Source organism: Bombyx mori, chromosome 15, assembly GCF_030269925.1.
Source record: "Bombyx mori chromosome 15, ASM3026992v2".
Classification (NCBI taxonomy): domain Eukaryota; kingdom Metazoa; phylum Arthropoda; class Insecta; order Lepidoptera; family Bombycidae; genus Bombyx; species Bombyx mori.
In genome coordinates, this window is record NC_085121.1 from 6404584 (window position 1) to 6421899 (window position 17316).

General features: G+C 47.1%; 1 protein-coding gene across 1 annotated transcript; it reads left to right on the forward strand.

Moving 5' to 3' along the window:
- The first annotated feature begins 1812 nt into the window (after positions 1-1812).
- On the forward strand, positions 1813-16527 carry LOC101743739 (protein obstructor-E). Its single transcript, XM_038015654.2, has 6 exons — positions 1813-3097; positions 6145-6299; positions 7123-7243; positions 8001-8195; positions 8445-8520; positions 16015-16527. The coding sequence occupies exons 1-6, from the start codon at positions 3055-3057 to the stop codon at positions 16265-16267; spliced, it is 843 nt and encodes a 280-aa protein (XP_037871582.1). The 5' UTR covers positions 1813-3054; the 3' UTR covers positions 16268-16527.
- The last annotated feature ends 789 nt before the right edge of the window (positions 16528-17316 follow it).

The window sequence follows — 17316 nt, forward strand, 5'->3', positions numbered from 1 at the left end:
ATTTTATTAACGCATCCTAGCGTATTTTATGATTTATTATATACTTACATATATATTTTTAGGAAAAACAAATGGAAATTATTTGACTTTTGACTATAATGTTGACTGACTTTGTTTGATGAGATCAATTTCAAAACTTGTTTTAAATAGGAAATCACTAACGTAACTGGAAGTCATGAAATCAAGTTCGAACAAAAATTCACTGTTCAAATCGAAATACGGCCATTGAACGAACAATATTACCGCTCCGAGTATAGAATGTATTGTTTTTCGGGGTGAGGGGGTGCAAGGAGGCATTTCCACCTTCACCATAACGAATAGGGGAATTCAAAGACTTAACCGGGAAGGAGGGTATTTGCTGACAAGTGCCCGAGCGCATTCAAAGGAGTCCTAACAACTCGAGAACAAGCTCTTTTGCGAATACATCTACAAAGGGATTTGAGCCGCGAAACAATGATTATAGTCCGGCGAGAAGTTAAGAGGGCTGATTCTGTGTGCTAAGTCTCATTTCGAGCTCTTCAACGAGCTCGACCAGTACCGACTTTGGCTGTTACTAGCGTTAAAACTAGCACTGATACTAGATTAATTAGATTACTGGTGGTAGGACCGATTGTGAGTCCGCGCGGGTAGGTACCACCACCCTACCTATTTCTGCCGTGAAGCAGTAATGCGTTTCGGTTTGAAGGGTGGGGCAGCTGTTATAACTTATATCTCAAGGTGGGTGGCGCATTTACGTTGTAGATGTCTATGGGCTCCAGTAACCACTTAACACCAGGGGGGCTGCGAGCTCCTCCAACAATTTAAGAAAAAAAAAGATCCATCAAAACTTGTCTAGGAAATCCATGGTAGCTAATTGCAGCCGCAGGCGGGCCAGAAATGTAGTTAACAGCGGTCACAATAACAATGTTATCGTGCCGCGTCGCTGTCGCGATTGGAATTCTGCCGCTGCCTTCATATACTTACACAAGGGTTCTAAATCTAAATCGTCGTGAAATGTCACGACTAATCTAAAGAGGCGGGATAATTTGTTGGGTGTTTATGTGGGTGCGGGCCGCATTAGCGAACCCCACACGCGCATAAATCACGTCATGGTATAGCAAAGGGACATTTTGCTCCGGGTGCAGATCATTGGATAGAGGGCGCAGATAATGAAGGCGGCGCGGTCGCGGACTAAGTAACTTCATGCGAGTTTGAATACAGGGAGCGTGCGTGGACGTCTTTATACTGGGTCATAATCGTTTATTTCACTCTACCATTATATCGTGGAGAGCTACTAATTTAATACATTGTATTGATTGCTACTGAAACGATATGTTCATTTCTTAGAATCAAAAATATGCCACGTAAGCGATTTCACACCAGTACAAAAGGTCAGAACGTGGGCAGAATTGGAATTCAGAACGGAACTGTCTGCTGGCCCTGATGTTTTGCGAATTACTTTATATAAATGTAGTAAATAACTGAAATATTAGTTTTTTTTTTACAATGAACTTTGTTCCAACGAATAGGAACGATGACGGAGCCGCCACCCAGTCAGCACAGACGTTTTCATTTGAATATGTGCATACCTACGAATAAACAATTATTTATGCATACATATAAGTACATATATCTGAAAACTCACTAATATTTAGGTACTAACTAGATTTTTTGCATAAATTTAGTCAAATATATTCATTATGTATGATTATCTATGCCAAATAATTATATATGAGTATGATATTGGATTAGTGGCAATACATTTCAATGATGACGTATGTTGGTACGGCGGGTGAAGCGTCGTTGTTTTTTCAACCCACGTTTCGTTACTCGAACATATGTTATATCCGTCGACATTTAATCCGGCCAATTGAAGCCTACATCAAACTTCGCTGTCATTTCTCAATGTGCCCATATTCGAAACGAACCCGCTTCTGACCGCCGGCCATCGTTCTCGTCGAACCTGTCGCCTGCGACGAAGGGCTCGACGAGTAAATTAACCCTCAGACACAGCCCACTGAGTTTCTCCCCGGATCTCCTCAGTGGGTCGCGTTTCCGATCCGGTGGTAGATTCTGTGAAGCACGGCTCTTGCTAGGGTTCGTGCTAGCATCGTCGTCAGGTTTGAGCCCCGTGAGCTCACCTACTAGTTAAGATTACGCTGAAATAGCCTCTCAAGGCTCTCAGCTTGGTAGGATAAAAAAAAAGAACTTCTGACCGTCCGTGAGTTAAGGTAGTGCACATCTTTAGACGATTCGCCTCACTGAAACACGTTCGTTTCACTCATACACGCTTCTTAATCAAATCTACAACAAATGCGAGACTTTTCTCTATGCAATTATCTTATCTTTAAATGAGGCTTAGAGACTTGTGCTATAAATTCTGTGACATTCGTCAGAGATCGCCGATTTATTCTGCAAAAAATCTGCCTCGCTTAAAATTTCATGTCTATCTTATCGGTCATACATTGCGTCAATGGTTCGGCATCGAAAATATCAGTTCTCTTTAGTAGTGGTAGGGCGTCATGTGAACTTACAAGGGCAGGTCCACCAACCTGCTTATTTGTGGCAATAAGCAGTAATGAGTTTCGGTTTAAAGGGTGAGACAACCGTTGTACTGTAAAAACTGAGACGTAGAGCTCATACCTTAAGATGGGTGGCGGTCGTTACTTTGTTGATGTCTATGGGCTCCGGTAACACTTGAGTTGTGTGCTCATCTACCCATCTAAGCAAAAATTTTCACACTTTCCACTAAGCACTTCACCCAGTAACTAAAATCAAACGAATTAACTTTAATTGTGCCCTGATTTGATGAAATTGATCTCTTCGTAATTACGTAATATGTTACAAATTTAACATGGATTATGCTAGCCCTTTCTAAAAAAATTCCGAGAAAATTCTGAAGCGCGATGCTTTGCAATGTACAGAACTCTGATGTAAGACGAGGTGCGGCCTGAGATGAGTCCGGGTGTCGCAACCCGGTCTTCACCAAGGTCGCTTCTCCCCATCTCTTAAGTAGTGTCATTCATTGTCCGTGCGAAGATCGTTCGAACGTGTCAGTACACCTGTTGTGCAGACATGGAGAGGACTTTTGTGATCTTGACGTGCTTTTGCGCCTTTGGTGAGTTACACATATTTAATAGACAGCGGAATCTTTAACGCTTTTCTTTTGTTTTCATTGTGGCATTTAATAATTGTTGTATGAAAACAGCAAATCGACCTTTGATATAAAAACTTTTTTGCACGAGATCCAATTTAAAAAAAAAATTGTATTTCAAATTAGATATAGCTACACCTGGCTTCCCGCGGTTTCTAAAAGAGAGCTGCACCTGGAAAGAGTGGACATAAATAGTCAACGTGCTAATTGATAATTTTCATAAATTTACACTAAATCAGAAATAAAAAGATGTATGATAAAAACAATTATTATTTAAATAAAATAAAATAAATTAACTGTGGCTTATTAGCTGTGGTACAATTTATGATGTAATAAACATTTTAATGAATCTATTCCAATTCAAAACACTTAAGTTTTTCAATGGACTATGTACTTGTACTTAAGTTTTTCAAGGACTACGTATTTTATAAATTCACGCTCGACCTGTTACAAACAATGAAAACAATAGTAAAACAATTAAACAATAGCATGTAAAAATTCAAATAAATTAACGAATATATTAGTTCAGTCACGGATGAGGCTTGAGAGAAAAAAACCAGCTTCTAGGTCATACCGAATGTCGTTTCATGGAATTCATTATTTGATTTTGTGCGAGTTTTCTGCCTTTTAACATAAAAAGCTTTAGTGCAAACAATATTGATATTTATAAATGTTTAAGGATCTTTAATAATATATTTAATAACGATTTATAATTTATGTTATCTGCTTTAGAATTTCATTTTTTTATTTTGAATCCTTGACCGTACATATTTTTTAAAGATTTCCTTTTTCTTCTAATGTGGCTTTGGCCAATATAGGTGGTCTTTTCGGATAGTTGGATATTCAAAAACAGCCAGCAAAAACAAAAACTAGCGCTCTGGGTATTTTATTCTTATTTAGTGTATATTCAGTGCACATAAGAAAGAAGCCTAATTTAGATCCGTTGAATATAGAAAAGTAATAAAAACCTACTTTTCATAAAAATTAGACTAATACCTAATAAAAAACATGTTTACAAAAACTCAATATCTTGAAAGTGTCTTTTATTTGTAGCTTAAGCAACAGTTCATATATTTATAGAAGAATGAAGACATTTAAATGCACTTACATACTGTCGTATGTCTAAATTTGTATTGAAAAACATAGAAAATAATATTCCTCAATGTGCTTATGACGTACATTTAAAAAACAAAATAAAACATTCTTTAGTCGTTCGCATTTGACCTCCAATATTAAAGGACATCAGAAATAAACATAAAAAAATACTATGCTTATTTAAAATTCCAATAAGCGTGATATCCTTAAAATATTTGCGTTGCTTATTTTATTAGAGGTGCTAAAGGAAAATAGATTTTAAAACACAATATTGATGCTTAATTTTTCAACTTTATTACCTCGTTCATTCTTTATTGATATTCAACAAAACTACATTGTGGTACTAGAGCTTGTGTGTAATAAAAATAAATAAGTGGTCGAGCAAATCGGACAGTATACAGAAAAAAATCCAGAGCAAAAGTACGATATCTCTACCGAGCTATTGATTAGATTCAATAAGCTTTGTCTTATTGCCTACATGGGTGATTGATCTCTCTCCGGCCGATCTGGCGTTAAATGGTTACCGCAGCCCATGCAAGTCTATCCCGGAACACCAGCAGCCTGGTAGGGCCGCTGTACCGCGGAGACCGGCGTCGTTGGTCGTCGATTATCGCCTCGATGACCCGTCGGTCGGGCGTCCTCGGGGCGGTACCCCGTGTCTGATTGTGGTGTTGACCTCGGGAACCCCCTTACTCTGACCGGGTTCTGACTCCGGGCGGAGATCGGCCGTCGGGTGTAAGAGTGCAGGAGAGTCGTCTAGTGCGGTAGAGCCCAAAAACTCCTTGGACTCGCGGTCTGCTCCCAACATCAGCAGATCATCAAGTCCCACATACCGCCCCCTAGGCGCGGGGACCTGGCGAAGTTTCGGTCCCTAGCCCGAAAAAAAACCGCCCATGAGAGATAATGTCGATACCTATGATAACGACTGTCCCAGCTTTGAAATCAGAACTCATGAATTTTTCGCGACAGAAATAGGCACCGTGTTGGTACATACCGGCTTGCAATACTATCAGTAAGTAAAACGTTTACATGTAGTGAAGTTTAAGGCTATTTAAAAAATAGTAGTAGGCAGCGGCTTGGCTGTGCCTTTGGCATTACTGACGTGCATTAGCGATTGGAACCACTCACCCTTAAATGAACTGTAAACTCGTCTACCTACACTGGGAATAAAGGAATGGATACTGTACGACAGCTTTATTGAGTATACTAACGTGCTCTATCTACAGAATGTTGGTCTGAAAATAATTTAAGCCCTAAAGAATAAACTTCGTCACTCTTCAAAATCTTCTAAAAAGTATTTCACAGTAATGGTTTGTGATAACTCACAAAACCTCATATTAAATTTGATAATGTGATATTATGTAAACTTATTGCGCATAAATCAAATGCCAACATCAAGTATTGAGTTTAAGAACCAATTTGAACTGTTATGCAAAACTGCACATGATGACATGTATCACTCGAGACTTCGACTAAATTAATTTGGTCAATACATTTACTATATGATTTCGTTTGTCATGAGTTTTTTAACTCAAATAAAATAAACGACTGGAATAAATACTATTTAACACAAGAACATTCCTCTGTCTATAATTCTGGCACGGCTTCAACAACTTCTGGCACAACCTCATCTTTTCGTCATCTGCCGTTAGTATCGTAAAAGGTAACTAAGGGTTACACAGAAGAATTTTCAATATCATTCTTTGAGTAACCTACCAATAATTTACGATATCCCGATGCTCACCACTGGCAGGACATTTTGTGAGTTGGGAGTACCGCATCCAGCCAATTACTGCCAGATTGTTTACAGCCATAATACAATGAGACTTCATTTTCGATTTAATGTTACAAGAACCATTTCATACCAGGTACATCCTGAGATTCTATAATTTGGTAACTCAAACAATTTGTTTCAGTTTACACACAAACACAGTACCAGCCTTTTGGACAGACAAATCGCTTCCAAAATCAGTACCAGGAACAAGCACCCGTCAGGCCTACTGGACAATGCAGGGAACTGAACGAAAGGTATCCAGTGTCCGGAAGCTGCGACAGATATATTGAATGCATCGTAAGTAATATCGGTATTGTATTCAATTACAATTATTGTAGGTGTTAAAATTAAATTAATTATTTAAAATTAAACACGATTTAAATAGGTCAGAATTAGGATTCGAAACAAAAATTAGCATTGAGACAACGATGAAACTCAACAGCTGAGAAATATTGCAATTGAATATGCAATTTCGAAAAGGGCACATCTCTGAAAATGTAAAATGTTCAGGAAATGAAAAAAACTGATTATTTTCTAAAGCATAGCAAAATTTAAAATATTAACTTTTTGTAGATATATTTTAGTGTTAATTAGCAATCGAAAATTCTGGAATTATTATAAAATGGGTGTAGGTAAGCCTCAAAACTACATGTATATGAAAAAACGTATTTGACAAAATATGCGACATGTGCTTTTCGAAATTGCATATTCAACTAATCATGACTAACAAGAAACCATGTACATTTATTAGATTTTCCAAATAGGCACAGATCACAGATGGGTATGGATTAACAGCATAAATGGGCAGATATAATGTTAAATATTAACGGGAACTCAGAGATATCGTGATTTCCTCATTAAAATCCAATCGAAGCCACTCATACATTAGATTAACAACTGTAATTCCCATCAAGTGAAAAGCACAATTTATTTAAGGCAAAAATAAACAGGTTATCAATACCGCTAGCTCCCGAAAATGATCAAACTTGGAAAAGAAGTTGAAGAGACCACGTGGTCGCTTTTTATATTAGTTTAGTCTAACAGACTGTTACCAATAAAGGTCCAACGGCTTCAAAGGACCATGCGCGTGATATTGAAACATGACCTATTTTGCACACAGAATGGAACCGCTGAAGAGAAACTATGCCCCGATGGTCTCCGTTACAATCCCAACGTGAATTTCGATGTATATCCGTGCCAGTACCCTAACGAAGTGCCGTGTCTCGAACGATCCTCGCTACGTGAGTAAAATAACCGATACTTTAAAGCGCACATATCAGAGATCAACCCTGATATGGTATTTTTCCCTTTGCCCAAAGCCGCAAAGATTTGTCATCGCTGATTTTAAACTTTGTTATTTTAGTACCGGTTTTACACATTGCGATACAGGTCTTGAATACGTAACGTACTGATGACACATATACCAGTGATGAATAGTTCTGAACAGAGCATTCGCTTCTTAATCGACTCATTAGGTACCTACTAAAGCGTGTGAGTATTTCAAAGAGCTCGATAACTTTCGATGGCGATGATGCCATTAAATGTAACGATCCAAATTGTACTGTATATTGTATACCTATGGCTATAAACATACATCCATTCTAACACTTTAGCGCTTCAGGATAATTTGAAGGTACGGGCATGCACAATCAAGGCCACCTAAAGGTACCTCTTTGCCGTCATAATAGTAGCTTATTTAAATGCATACTAATAAAATGACCCTATTTCCTATGTAAGTATTGTCTCTATTGTCATCTCTATTATTGGTAATACGATGGTGAAATTGAAATTAAAAAACCCCTATGAAGGTATATTTGATTAGAAAATATTTCTCCACATTGATTTTAGTATTATGATATTTAACAACCGTTTATAATCAGATTGAGAGTAGTATTGTCGAAAAGATATTTGAGAAACCGATTAGGTGGAATATCTGGAAGCAGTAAAGTAGTAGTAGTACCTATAATACTCTTTTAACATATTTTCAACATATTCCAGAGCCACCGCAACCGACAGAATTGTGTCCCCATCAATTCGGATACTTCAAATTAGGCGACGCCCGCAATTGCAGCGGATTCAGAAACTGCGTGAACGGTGTAGGCTACGATTTTGTATGTCCCGACGGACTGGCTTTCAATTCTGAGACCTACCGCTGCGAATGGCCTGATGAAGTCGCCGACTGCGATGCTGAAGGTAAGTTCCATTAGATTATTTAAAACTAACAACTTTAAAACTAACATTGTAACTAAAACATGAGATCTTAGAACTTATATCTCAAGGTGGGTGGCGCATTTACGTTGTAGATGTCTATGGGCTCCAGTAACCACCTAACACCAGGTGGGCTGTGAGCTCGTCCACTCATCTAAGCAATAAAAAAAAAAGATTAAAATGAAAGCATTAAATAAAAATAAAATGTTATCATTAAAAAAAAAATTTTTTCAGCTTTCCTCGGATTCCGTTGCCCCGAAGTACCAATAAGTAGAGAACTTGGTCCCCCAGCCGGATATAGATACTACAGGTATGTTACAAAAGCATATGTAGCGATTTTTAAAGCAGATATATAAATCTTCGCTCATTAAGCGATAGTGTTATAGACGCCGAGAACAGGTTACCTAATGCCGACCGGTCAGCCGATGTCGTCGGGCGGTTAAATGTCAGAAGATGAGCGGTGACCTTGCTTATATAACCTCGTTATTAGAAATACCAGCAGAGGTTTGCTAACGCATTGTATGTACCAAAGTTACGTGCGCGTGCCAATTTGTTGTTCACAAATTTGTTCTAACAGGCCACTAATGAATGCGTTCGCAATATCTACATTGCTATTGTCGAGTGATAAATTTATGTAATATTTACAGTTTTTTTTTATTGCTTAGATGGATGGACGAGTTCACAGTCCACCTGGTGTTAAGTGGTTACTGGAGCCCATAGACGTCTACAACGTAAATGCGCCACCCACCTCGAGATATAAGTTCTAAGGTCTCGATATAGTTACAACGGCTACCCCACCCTTCGAACCGAAACGCATTACTGCTTCACGGCGGAAAAAGGCGGGGCGGTGGTACCTACCCGTGCGGACTCCCAAGAGGTCCACCACCAGTGATTACGCAAATTATAATTTTGCGGATTTGATTTTTATTACACGAAGTTATTCCTTCACCGTGGAAATCAACCGTGAACATTTGTTGAGTACGTATTTCATTAGAAAAATTTGTACCCGCCTGCGGGATTCGAACACGGGTGCATCGCTACACACGAATGCACCGGACGACTTATCCTTTAGGCCACGACGACTTCAAGTATTCGATAAGTATACGCATATGATTGGATAGTAAATAAATTGATAGGTAGATAGTATGTATTTTGCATTTACATAAGCCGTTTTCCTCATATTTAAGTTTCAATTTTATCTTAGCAAAAACATTGAATACTTCCACTGGATTGACGGTTTGATTGTTTATAAATTTTAACAGTACATTTGGACACGGAATCTTTGTTTTAATTTAATGTAGCCAGACGTGTTTTACAAATAAAGTCTTCTGCGAAAATTTTCATTACATTCGACGAATTTGTTTTTATAGCTTATTATAATATTATATTGATTTGATGTACGTTAATAGGTTGTTATGATATTGTAATATGTTTTTCTATCAATCAATTTTATACACATTAGCACCTAGCGGAACAGATCCTATGTCCTATGTCTCTCTCGCTGATGCGGACCGATTATTTCAGATGTTTGTAAGATTTCGATACCGACAACTGTATACTATAAATTGTATACAGTATGTTGTTGCAAATTAAAGAATTTCAATCTACCTTGTGTTGGTAGGTCAAGAAAGACCTGCCACGCACTGGTGGAAATATCTTTGGCCTATTTCGACCCGCCGCCGCACCAGATGAAGATTCATGATTTTACTTGCCACAGCTAAGATGTTAACTTGAAATAAGCTAAGCTAAGCAATTCACTTTTCTTCCCGCGAAGGGAAGGGGGGGCTAACGTCGTCCTCTGACACGGATGCCCCACCGGAGAAAGTGGTGGTAGTCTCCGATTCGGCCTCTGCCGCGGAGGAGATGCCGCCCCCTAAAGGGAGACCCGCTCGGGGGAAGGGCGCACCGTCACCGGCGCCGTCATCGGCGTCGATGTCTGTCGCCTCGCTGGACGGGCGGACGACAGAAGAGGAGGAGGGCGGTCTTCGGGACCCTGCCTTGGTCATAGGCAGGGCCATGAAGACCGTCAAGTCGTATGCGGCGACCAGTGCCAAAACCAAAGCTGCTGGCCGCAGGCTGCGGGAAGTCGTCTCGCGAGTCTCGAAGGTTCTGCCTTCGGTTGCTTCCGCCAATGACCAGGTGGTGCAGCTGATGGCGGAGAATTTGAGGCTCCGAGCACAGCTACAGGCGCAGCAGCGGCCCGATGGCAAGGTTGCTGCTACCAAGCGGGTAGCCGCGACGAGGTCGTCGCCCGCGTTGCCGCGTGCCGCTGGGTCGCGGACTCCTCCGGCATCTGTGCCGGCGGTGTCGCCGCTGGTCTCCGGGGTCCCTCGGGGTCCCTGTCCCTCAGCGGCGGCTGGCGACCCGTGGCCCGTGCTGCCACCATCGCGCGCGGTACAGCGGCGTTCGCGTCTCCCGTCGCCGCGGTCTAGGGAGGCGACGGCCGTCGAGCGGCAGCAGGGATCCGCGGGGCCACGGATCTTGGGCCTGCCGGAACCGAATTGCTACAGCCTGGACGAGATTATCGATCGCACCGTCCAGGCTGTAATGGAAAGGCTGGGTGGCGGGCTGGCGGCTCTCGAAGCGAAACGTATTGTCGCTGGTGACGCTGAACGGCCTGCGTCTACACATGCCGCGGTGTCGGGTGCTGCAGTGACCCGCTCCACCCCCGTACAGGCTCCAGCTACTAGGGCGGGCCCGGGGCGAGACAGAGCCAAGCGGGGGGGCGGCGCTAACGCGAAGTGCACATCGCAAGCGCCTCAACCCCGTCCGCTGCCCCCGCCCCCGTCTAACATGGACGAGGGGTGGAATGTGGTGGCCCGGCGGGGTGCCAAGAGGGCCGTACCGACAGCTCCCCAAGTGGGTGGAGCACCGGCCACTGCGGCGTCTCAGGCTGCTCCCCAACAGGGTCGAGCGCCTGTGGCCGCCAAGAAAAAGAAGACGAAGAAGAAGTCGACGCGCGCGCCGCGGTCGGCGGCAGTGGTCTTAACGCTGCTGCCGGCCGCCGAGGCCAAGGGCGTGTCATACGGAGATGTAGTCTCCCGGGCGTGCGCGGCTATTGATCTGGACGAGATCGGGGCGGGGGAGGGCCTCCGCTGTAGGCTGACGGCCAATGGGGCCAAGCTACTAGAGTGTCCCGGTGCCGATAGTTCCGGCATCGCGGAGCGCCTGGCGGCGAAGCTCCGTACGGTTCTGCCTGAGGAGGAGGTTCGAGTGCACAGGCCGGTCAAAATGGCTGAATTGAGAGTGACCGGCCTGGACGACTGCACCACTAAGGATGAGGTGGCGGCGGCTATTGCCGCCCGGGGCAACTGCGCCCTGGAGAGTATAACCGTAGGCGAGCTGCGCCTCGGTTATACCGGGGCTGGCTCTGTTTGGGTGCGTTGCCCGGTAGAGGCGGCCACCTCCTTGGCTGCTCCTCCGCCCGGGAGACCGTCGGGGGAACCGGGCAGGTTGCGCGTGGGCTGGATAGCGGCCCGCGTGCGCCTTCTCGAACCACGCGCCTGGCGGTGCCTCAGATGCTTCAGCACTGGGCACTGCTTTGCTAAATGCGCGAGTGCCGTTGACCGCAGCGGATTGTGCTTTCGCTGTGGTCAGCCGGGACACAAGGCGGCCGTGTGCTCGGCTGCGCCGCACTGCTTATTATGTGCGGCGGCCGGGCGCAAGGCTGACCACCGGGCCGGGGGCAAGGCCTGCCCTCCGGCCAGCAAGAATGCTGAACGAAATCGGCGCCGCCAAGCTAAGCGGCGTCAAAAGAAGCGGTTGGCCGGGGGAGCACCGGCCGGCACTTTGTCCCCCGCTGAGGCGTTCGCGCCCGATAGCGGGGGCAATGGAGTAGGGGAGGGAGCGATGGATGTGGTTCAGTCTTAATGGATCACACCTATCGCTTCCTGCAGGGAAACTTGAACCACTCCGCTGGGGCTCAGGACATGTTGCTCCAGACCATGGCGGAGTGGTCAATTGACGTGGCTGTGGTCGCCGAGCCATACTTCGTTCCCCCAGCGGATGACTGTTGGTTTGGGGACGTTGATGGCTTGGCGGCCATACATATCAGAAGAACCGCGATGGTCCCCCCCCTGGCGATGGTGACCAGGGGCCCCGGGATCGTCGCGGTACAGTTAGAAAATATCGTCGTGATCGGGGTGTACTTTTCTCCGAATCGGCCTACCGTCGAGTTCGAGCGGTTCCTGGACGGGCTAGAGGTGATCGCTCGTCACCTCGCTCCCCGTTCAGTGATACTGGCGGGGGACTTCAATGCGAAGTCTGTCGCTTGGGGTTCCCCATTCACGGACGCTCGTGGTAGGCTGCTGGAGGAGTGGGCGGTCGCGGTCGGTCTCTGTATCGTTAATAGGGGCTCGATCGCGACTTGCGTGCGGTGGACGGGCGAGTCTATCGTGGACTTGACGTTCGCGAGCTCGCCCGTCGCGCGGCGCATCCTCGGCTGGAGAGTGGTGGTGGGGGCGGAATCGTTGTCCGATCACCGGTATATCCGGTACGATCTTTCTGCCCCTGCGCCGACGCCGGCTGCAGGTGCCCGCGGGGTTGACCCCCCGCAGAGTGCATCCCGGTCATTCCCTAGGTGGGCACTGAAGCTCCTGAACAGGGAGCTCCTGGTGGAGGCCTCTATGGTGGCGGCGTGGGCGCCCAAGCGCCCACAACCTGTCGATGTGGAAACCGAGGCCGAATGGTTCCGGGGCGCGATGCACCGCATATGTGATGCCTCAATGCCCCGGGTCGGCTCTCGGCACTCTGGACGGCGACAGTCGCCCTGGTGGTCGCCCGAAATTGCAAGACTGCGTGCGGTCTCCATTCGGGCGAGCCGCCGGTGCACTAGACACCGCCGTCGCCGCCGCCTGCGGCGCGACGAGCCCGTCGCGTTCGCGGAGGAGGAGGCTCGGCTGCACCGCGAATATCGCGCTGCGAAGGACGCCCTGCGGCTGGCCATCAGGCGGGCCAAGGAGCAGAACATGGAGAGACTCTTGGAGGCGCTCGAAGCGGATCCGTGGGGGAGCCCATACAAATTGGTACGCGGCAAGTTGCGCCCGTGGGCCCCCTCTATGACTGAGCGTCTCCAGCCCCAGCAGCTGCGGGACATCGTTTCGGCGTTGTTCCCGCAGGAGCGGGAGGGTTTTGTCCCTCCCGCTATGGGCGGGCCGTCTGACACCGTCGACGGCCAAGCTCCTGCTGAGGTGCCTCGTATTACCGAGGCAGAGCTCCGGGTGGCCGTTGTCAAGATGACTGCGAAAGACACGGCCCCCGGCCCGGACGGAGTCCACGGCCGGGTATTGGCCTTGGCCCTCGGTGCCCTGGGGGACCGGCTCCTTGAGCTATATAATGGCTGCTTGGAGTCGGGACGGTTTCCGTCGCTCTGGCGGACGGGTAGACTTGTGTTGTTGAGGAAGGAGGGGCGCCCGGTGGATACAGCCGCCGGGTATCGTCCTATCGTGCTGCTGGACGAGGCGGGAAAATTGCTGGAACGTATTCTGGCTGCCCGCATCGTTCGGCACCTGGTCGGGGTGGGGCCTGACCTGTCGGCGGAGCAGTACGGCTTCCGGGAGGGCCGTTCGACCGTGGATGCAATTCTTCGCGTGCGGTCCCTCTCGGACGAGGCCGTTTCTCGGGGTGGGGTGGCGCTGGCGGTGTCTCTTGACATCGCCAACGCATTTAACACTCTGCCCTGGACCGTGATAGGGGGGGCACTGGAGAGGCATGGAGTGCCCCTCTACCTCCGCCGGCTGGTTGGGTCCTATTTGGGGGCCAGGTCGGTCGTATGTACCGGGTACGGTGGGACCCTTCATCGTTTTCCGGTCGTGCGTGGTGTTCCGCAGGGGTCGGTTCTCGGCCCCCTCTTGTGGAATATCGGGTACGACTGGGTGCTGAGGGGCGCCCTCCTCCCGGGCCTCCGCGTTATTTGTTACGCGGACGACACGTTGGTCGTGGCCCGGGGGGATGATTTTAGGGAGTCTGCCCGTCTCGCCACAGCGGGAGTGGCCCTCGTCGTCGGAAGGATAAGGAGGCTGGGTCTCGACGTGGCGCTCAATAAATCCGAGGCTCTGTGGTTTCACGGGCCGCGGAGGGCGCCACCCGTTGACACCCACATCGTGGTTGGAGGCGTCCGGATAGGGGTCGGGGTGCAGTTGAAGTACCTCGGCCTCGTGTTGGACAGCCGGTGGGCCTTTCGTGCTCACTTTGCGGAGCTGGTCCCCCGATTGATGGGGACGGCCGGTTCTTTGAGCCGGCTGCTCCCGAATATTGGGGGACCGGATCAGGTTGTGCGCCGTCTCTACGCGGGGGTGGTGCGATCGATGGCCCTGTACGGTGCACCTGTGTGGGCTGAGCCGCGCAACCGGGCCACTATGGCTCGGTTCTTGCGCCGGCCGCAGCGCACCGTTGCCATCAGGGTCATCCGCGGATATCGCACCGTCTCCTTCGAGGCGGCGTGTGTTTTGGCGGGGACGCCGCCATGGGAGCTGGAGGCGGAGTCGCTCGCTGCCGACTATCGGTGGCGCAGCGAGCTTCGTGCTCGGGGCGTGGCGCGTGTCCCCGAGAGTGAGCTGCGGGCGCGGAAGGCCCATTCTCGGCGGTCCGTGCTCGAGTCGTGGTCGAGGCGATTGGCCAACCCCACGTGGGGGCTACGGACCGTCGAGGCGGTTTACCCGGTCTTTGATGACTGGGTGAATCGTGGCGAGGGACGTCTCACCTTTCGTCTGGTGCAGGTGCTGACCAGGCACGGATGCTTCGGGAAGTACCTGCGCCGGATAGGGGCTGAGCCGACGACGAGGTGTCACCATTGTGGACACGACCTGGACACGGCGGAGCATACGCTCGCTGTCTGCCCCGCTTGGGAGGTGCAGCGCCGTGTCCTGGTCGCAAAGATAGGACCTGACTTGTCGCTGCCTGGCGTCGTGGCGTCGATGCTTGGCAGCGATGAGTCATGGAAGGCTATGCTCGACTTCTGCGAGTGCACCATCTCGCAGAAGGAGGCGGCGGGGCGAGTGAGGGAAAGCTCTCCTCACTACGCAGAAACCCGCCGCCGCCGAGCAGGGGGTCGGGACCGGGGTCGTATCCGTGACCTGGCCCCCTAAGAGCTAGGGGTCCCACCCGTTTTGTGCGGGGAGGGACCCAGACGAGGGGTGGCGTGCTCTGCACGCTCACCCGCAATAGGAAGCCGGGTGATGGTAGACCGCGTTCCCCCGACCGCTCTGGGGGAAGGTGTAACGCGGCGCCATCAAAGCGGGCTCTCGGCCCGCTGAACGAGGGAACCGGTGGTCGTTTCGCTGGCGGCCACCGGTCCGGCGTCCGTGGGACGGTGGGATGGATGTAATGTGCTCTGCGTCAACCCTGTCCCGCCGTTTCAATAGCCCCGACTGGGCTCCGGCCCGGTCCGAGGTAGGGCGCCGGTTGTGAGCGGCAGGAGTTTTTAGTGAGGTTCAACTCCCACATACCCCACCTGCCGCGCGGGTGGGGATCCGGCGATTTTCTCCTGTGGAAAAAAAAAAAAAAAAAAAAAAAAGCTAAGCAATTCACTGGTGGTAGGAACTCTTGTGAGTCCGCACGGGTAGATACCATCACCCTGCCTATTTCTGCCGTGAAGTAGTAATGCGTTTCGGTGTGAAGGGTGGGGTAGCCGTTGTAACTATAGTGAGACATTAGAACTTATATCTCAAGGTGTGTGACGCATTTACGTTGTAGATGTCTATGGGCTCCAGTAACCACTTAATGCTAGGTTGACTGTGAGCTCGTCCACTCATCTAAGCAATAAAAAAAAACTTGAAATAAGCTATTAAAACATTATTTTTTATAGGTCTGACAACAATTGCCAGAAGTATTTCCTGTGCATCGATGGGCATCCTCGCGTCCTCTATTGCGGTGGTGAGTCCGCATTCGACGATCTAACCTCAACATGTGTCTCCGCCGATGAAGTAGGAGCATGTCCTGCTGAGCTAAGGGCCGCAGCAGTCCGTGCCAAGGACGACGCAAAGCAACTGCTCGCCAAAGAAGTCGAATTCAATGCGTATCAGCTAACACGAAAACCGTCATTAAGCTATAGAAATTAAGTCTTGCACTTGGCACATTAAAATGGTTGGAAATAAGACTATTTCTAAAACACATTTTGTCTAGTCTAATTATTAAGTTACCTATTTTTACAATGTTTTTTTTAATAAATAACTTCCTGTTTCAATATAATCAAATCTAGAAGCATTATTCTAAATGATAATGGAATTGTTTATCCAAGTTCATTAAACAATTTGTTATTAATTATGTCATACAAAGCAATGTAATAAATAACATTAATAAAATACGTTTTGTAGTTAAATTGTCTTTTTTATTTTATCGATAATTAAAAACTGCTATACTTTGCTCTATGCCTTTTTAAAATTAGCGTTGAAATGGTTCAAGTAATTAGGTTCATGCATAGATATAAATAAAATTATCCTGGAAAAATAGGCGCGAATAGTTTTCAGGTGTGATGCACATAAAAAATCCTCAAAGCGCTGCAAAAATGCAGTAACATCTTTAAATTGAATGCCTAGTGGACATGCCTTACGTACCTACTGGATGCACTAGTAGGTGGAATATCTAGCAAATTTATTAACAAACGATTTCAAGCTGAGTTGGTTTAGAGTCATCTTGCAAATCTGCAAGCAAGAAAGTTGCATTATACTAATCTTCTAATGATTAGAATCAAATCTATAAATTCTTAATAATAATACGGAGGCGCGTCAATTTTGTCCGTTATATCTCAATGACGCTAGATGACGCTTTTTAGTTTCCATGTCGTTTGAGTCCCAGCATAGTTATGGAACAAATCGTATTTACTTATAATCAACGCCATCTGTTTTGAATAAGGTATTACTAATTTCCGGTTGTAATATTTAGACGGCCGTCTGGTGTAGCGGTAAGTGACATGGTCACTACACAAGGGGGTCGCGGGTTCGAATCCCGCCAAGGGAAGATATTTGTATGATAAATATAGATGTCTTTTCCAGGGTTATGGATGTCTATTGAATATATGTATGTGTATAATAAAAATCTTAAATTTATTTCCGTTATCTGGTACCTGTAACAAAAGTTCTTTACGAACTTATCACGGGACCAGTTAACG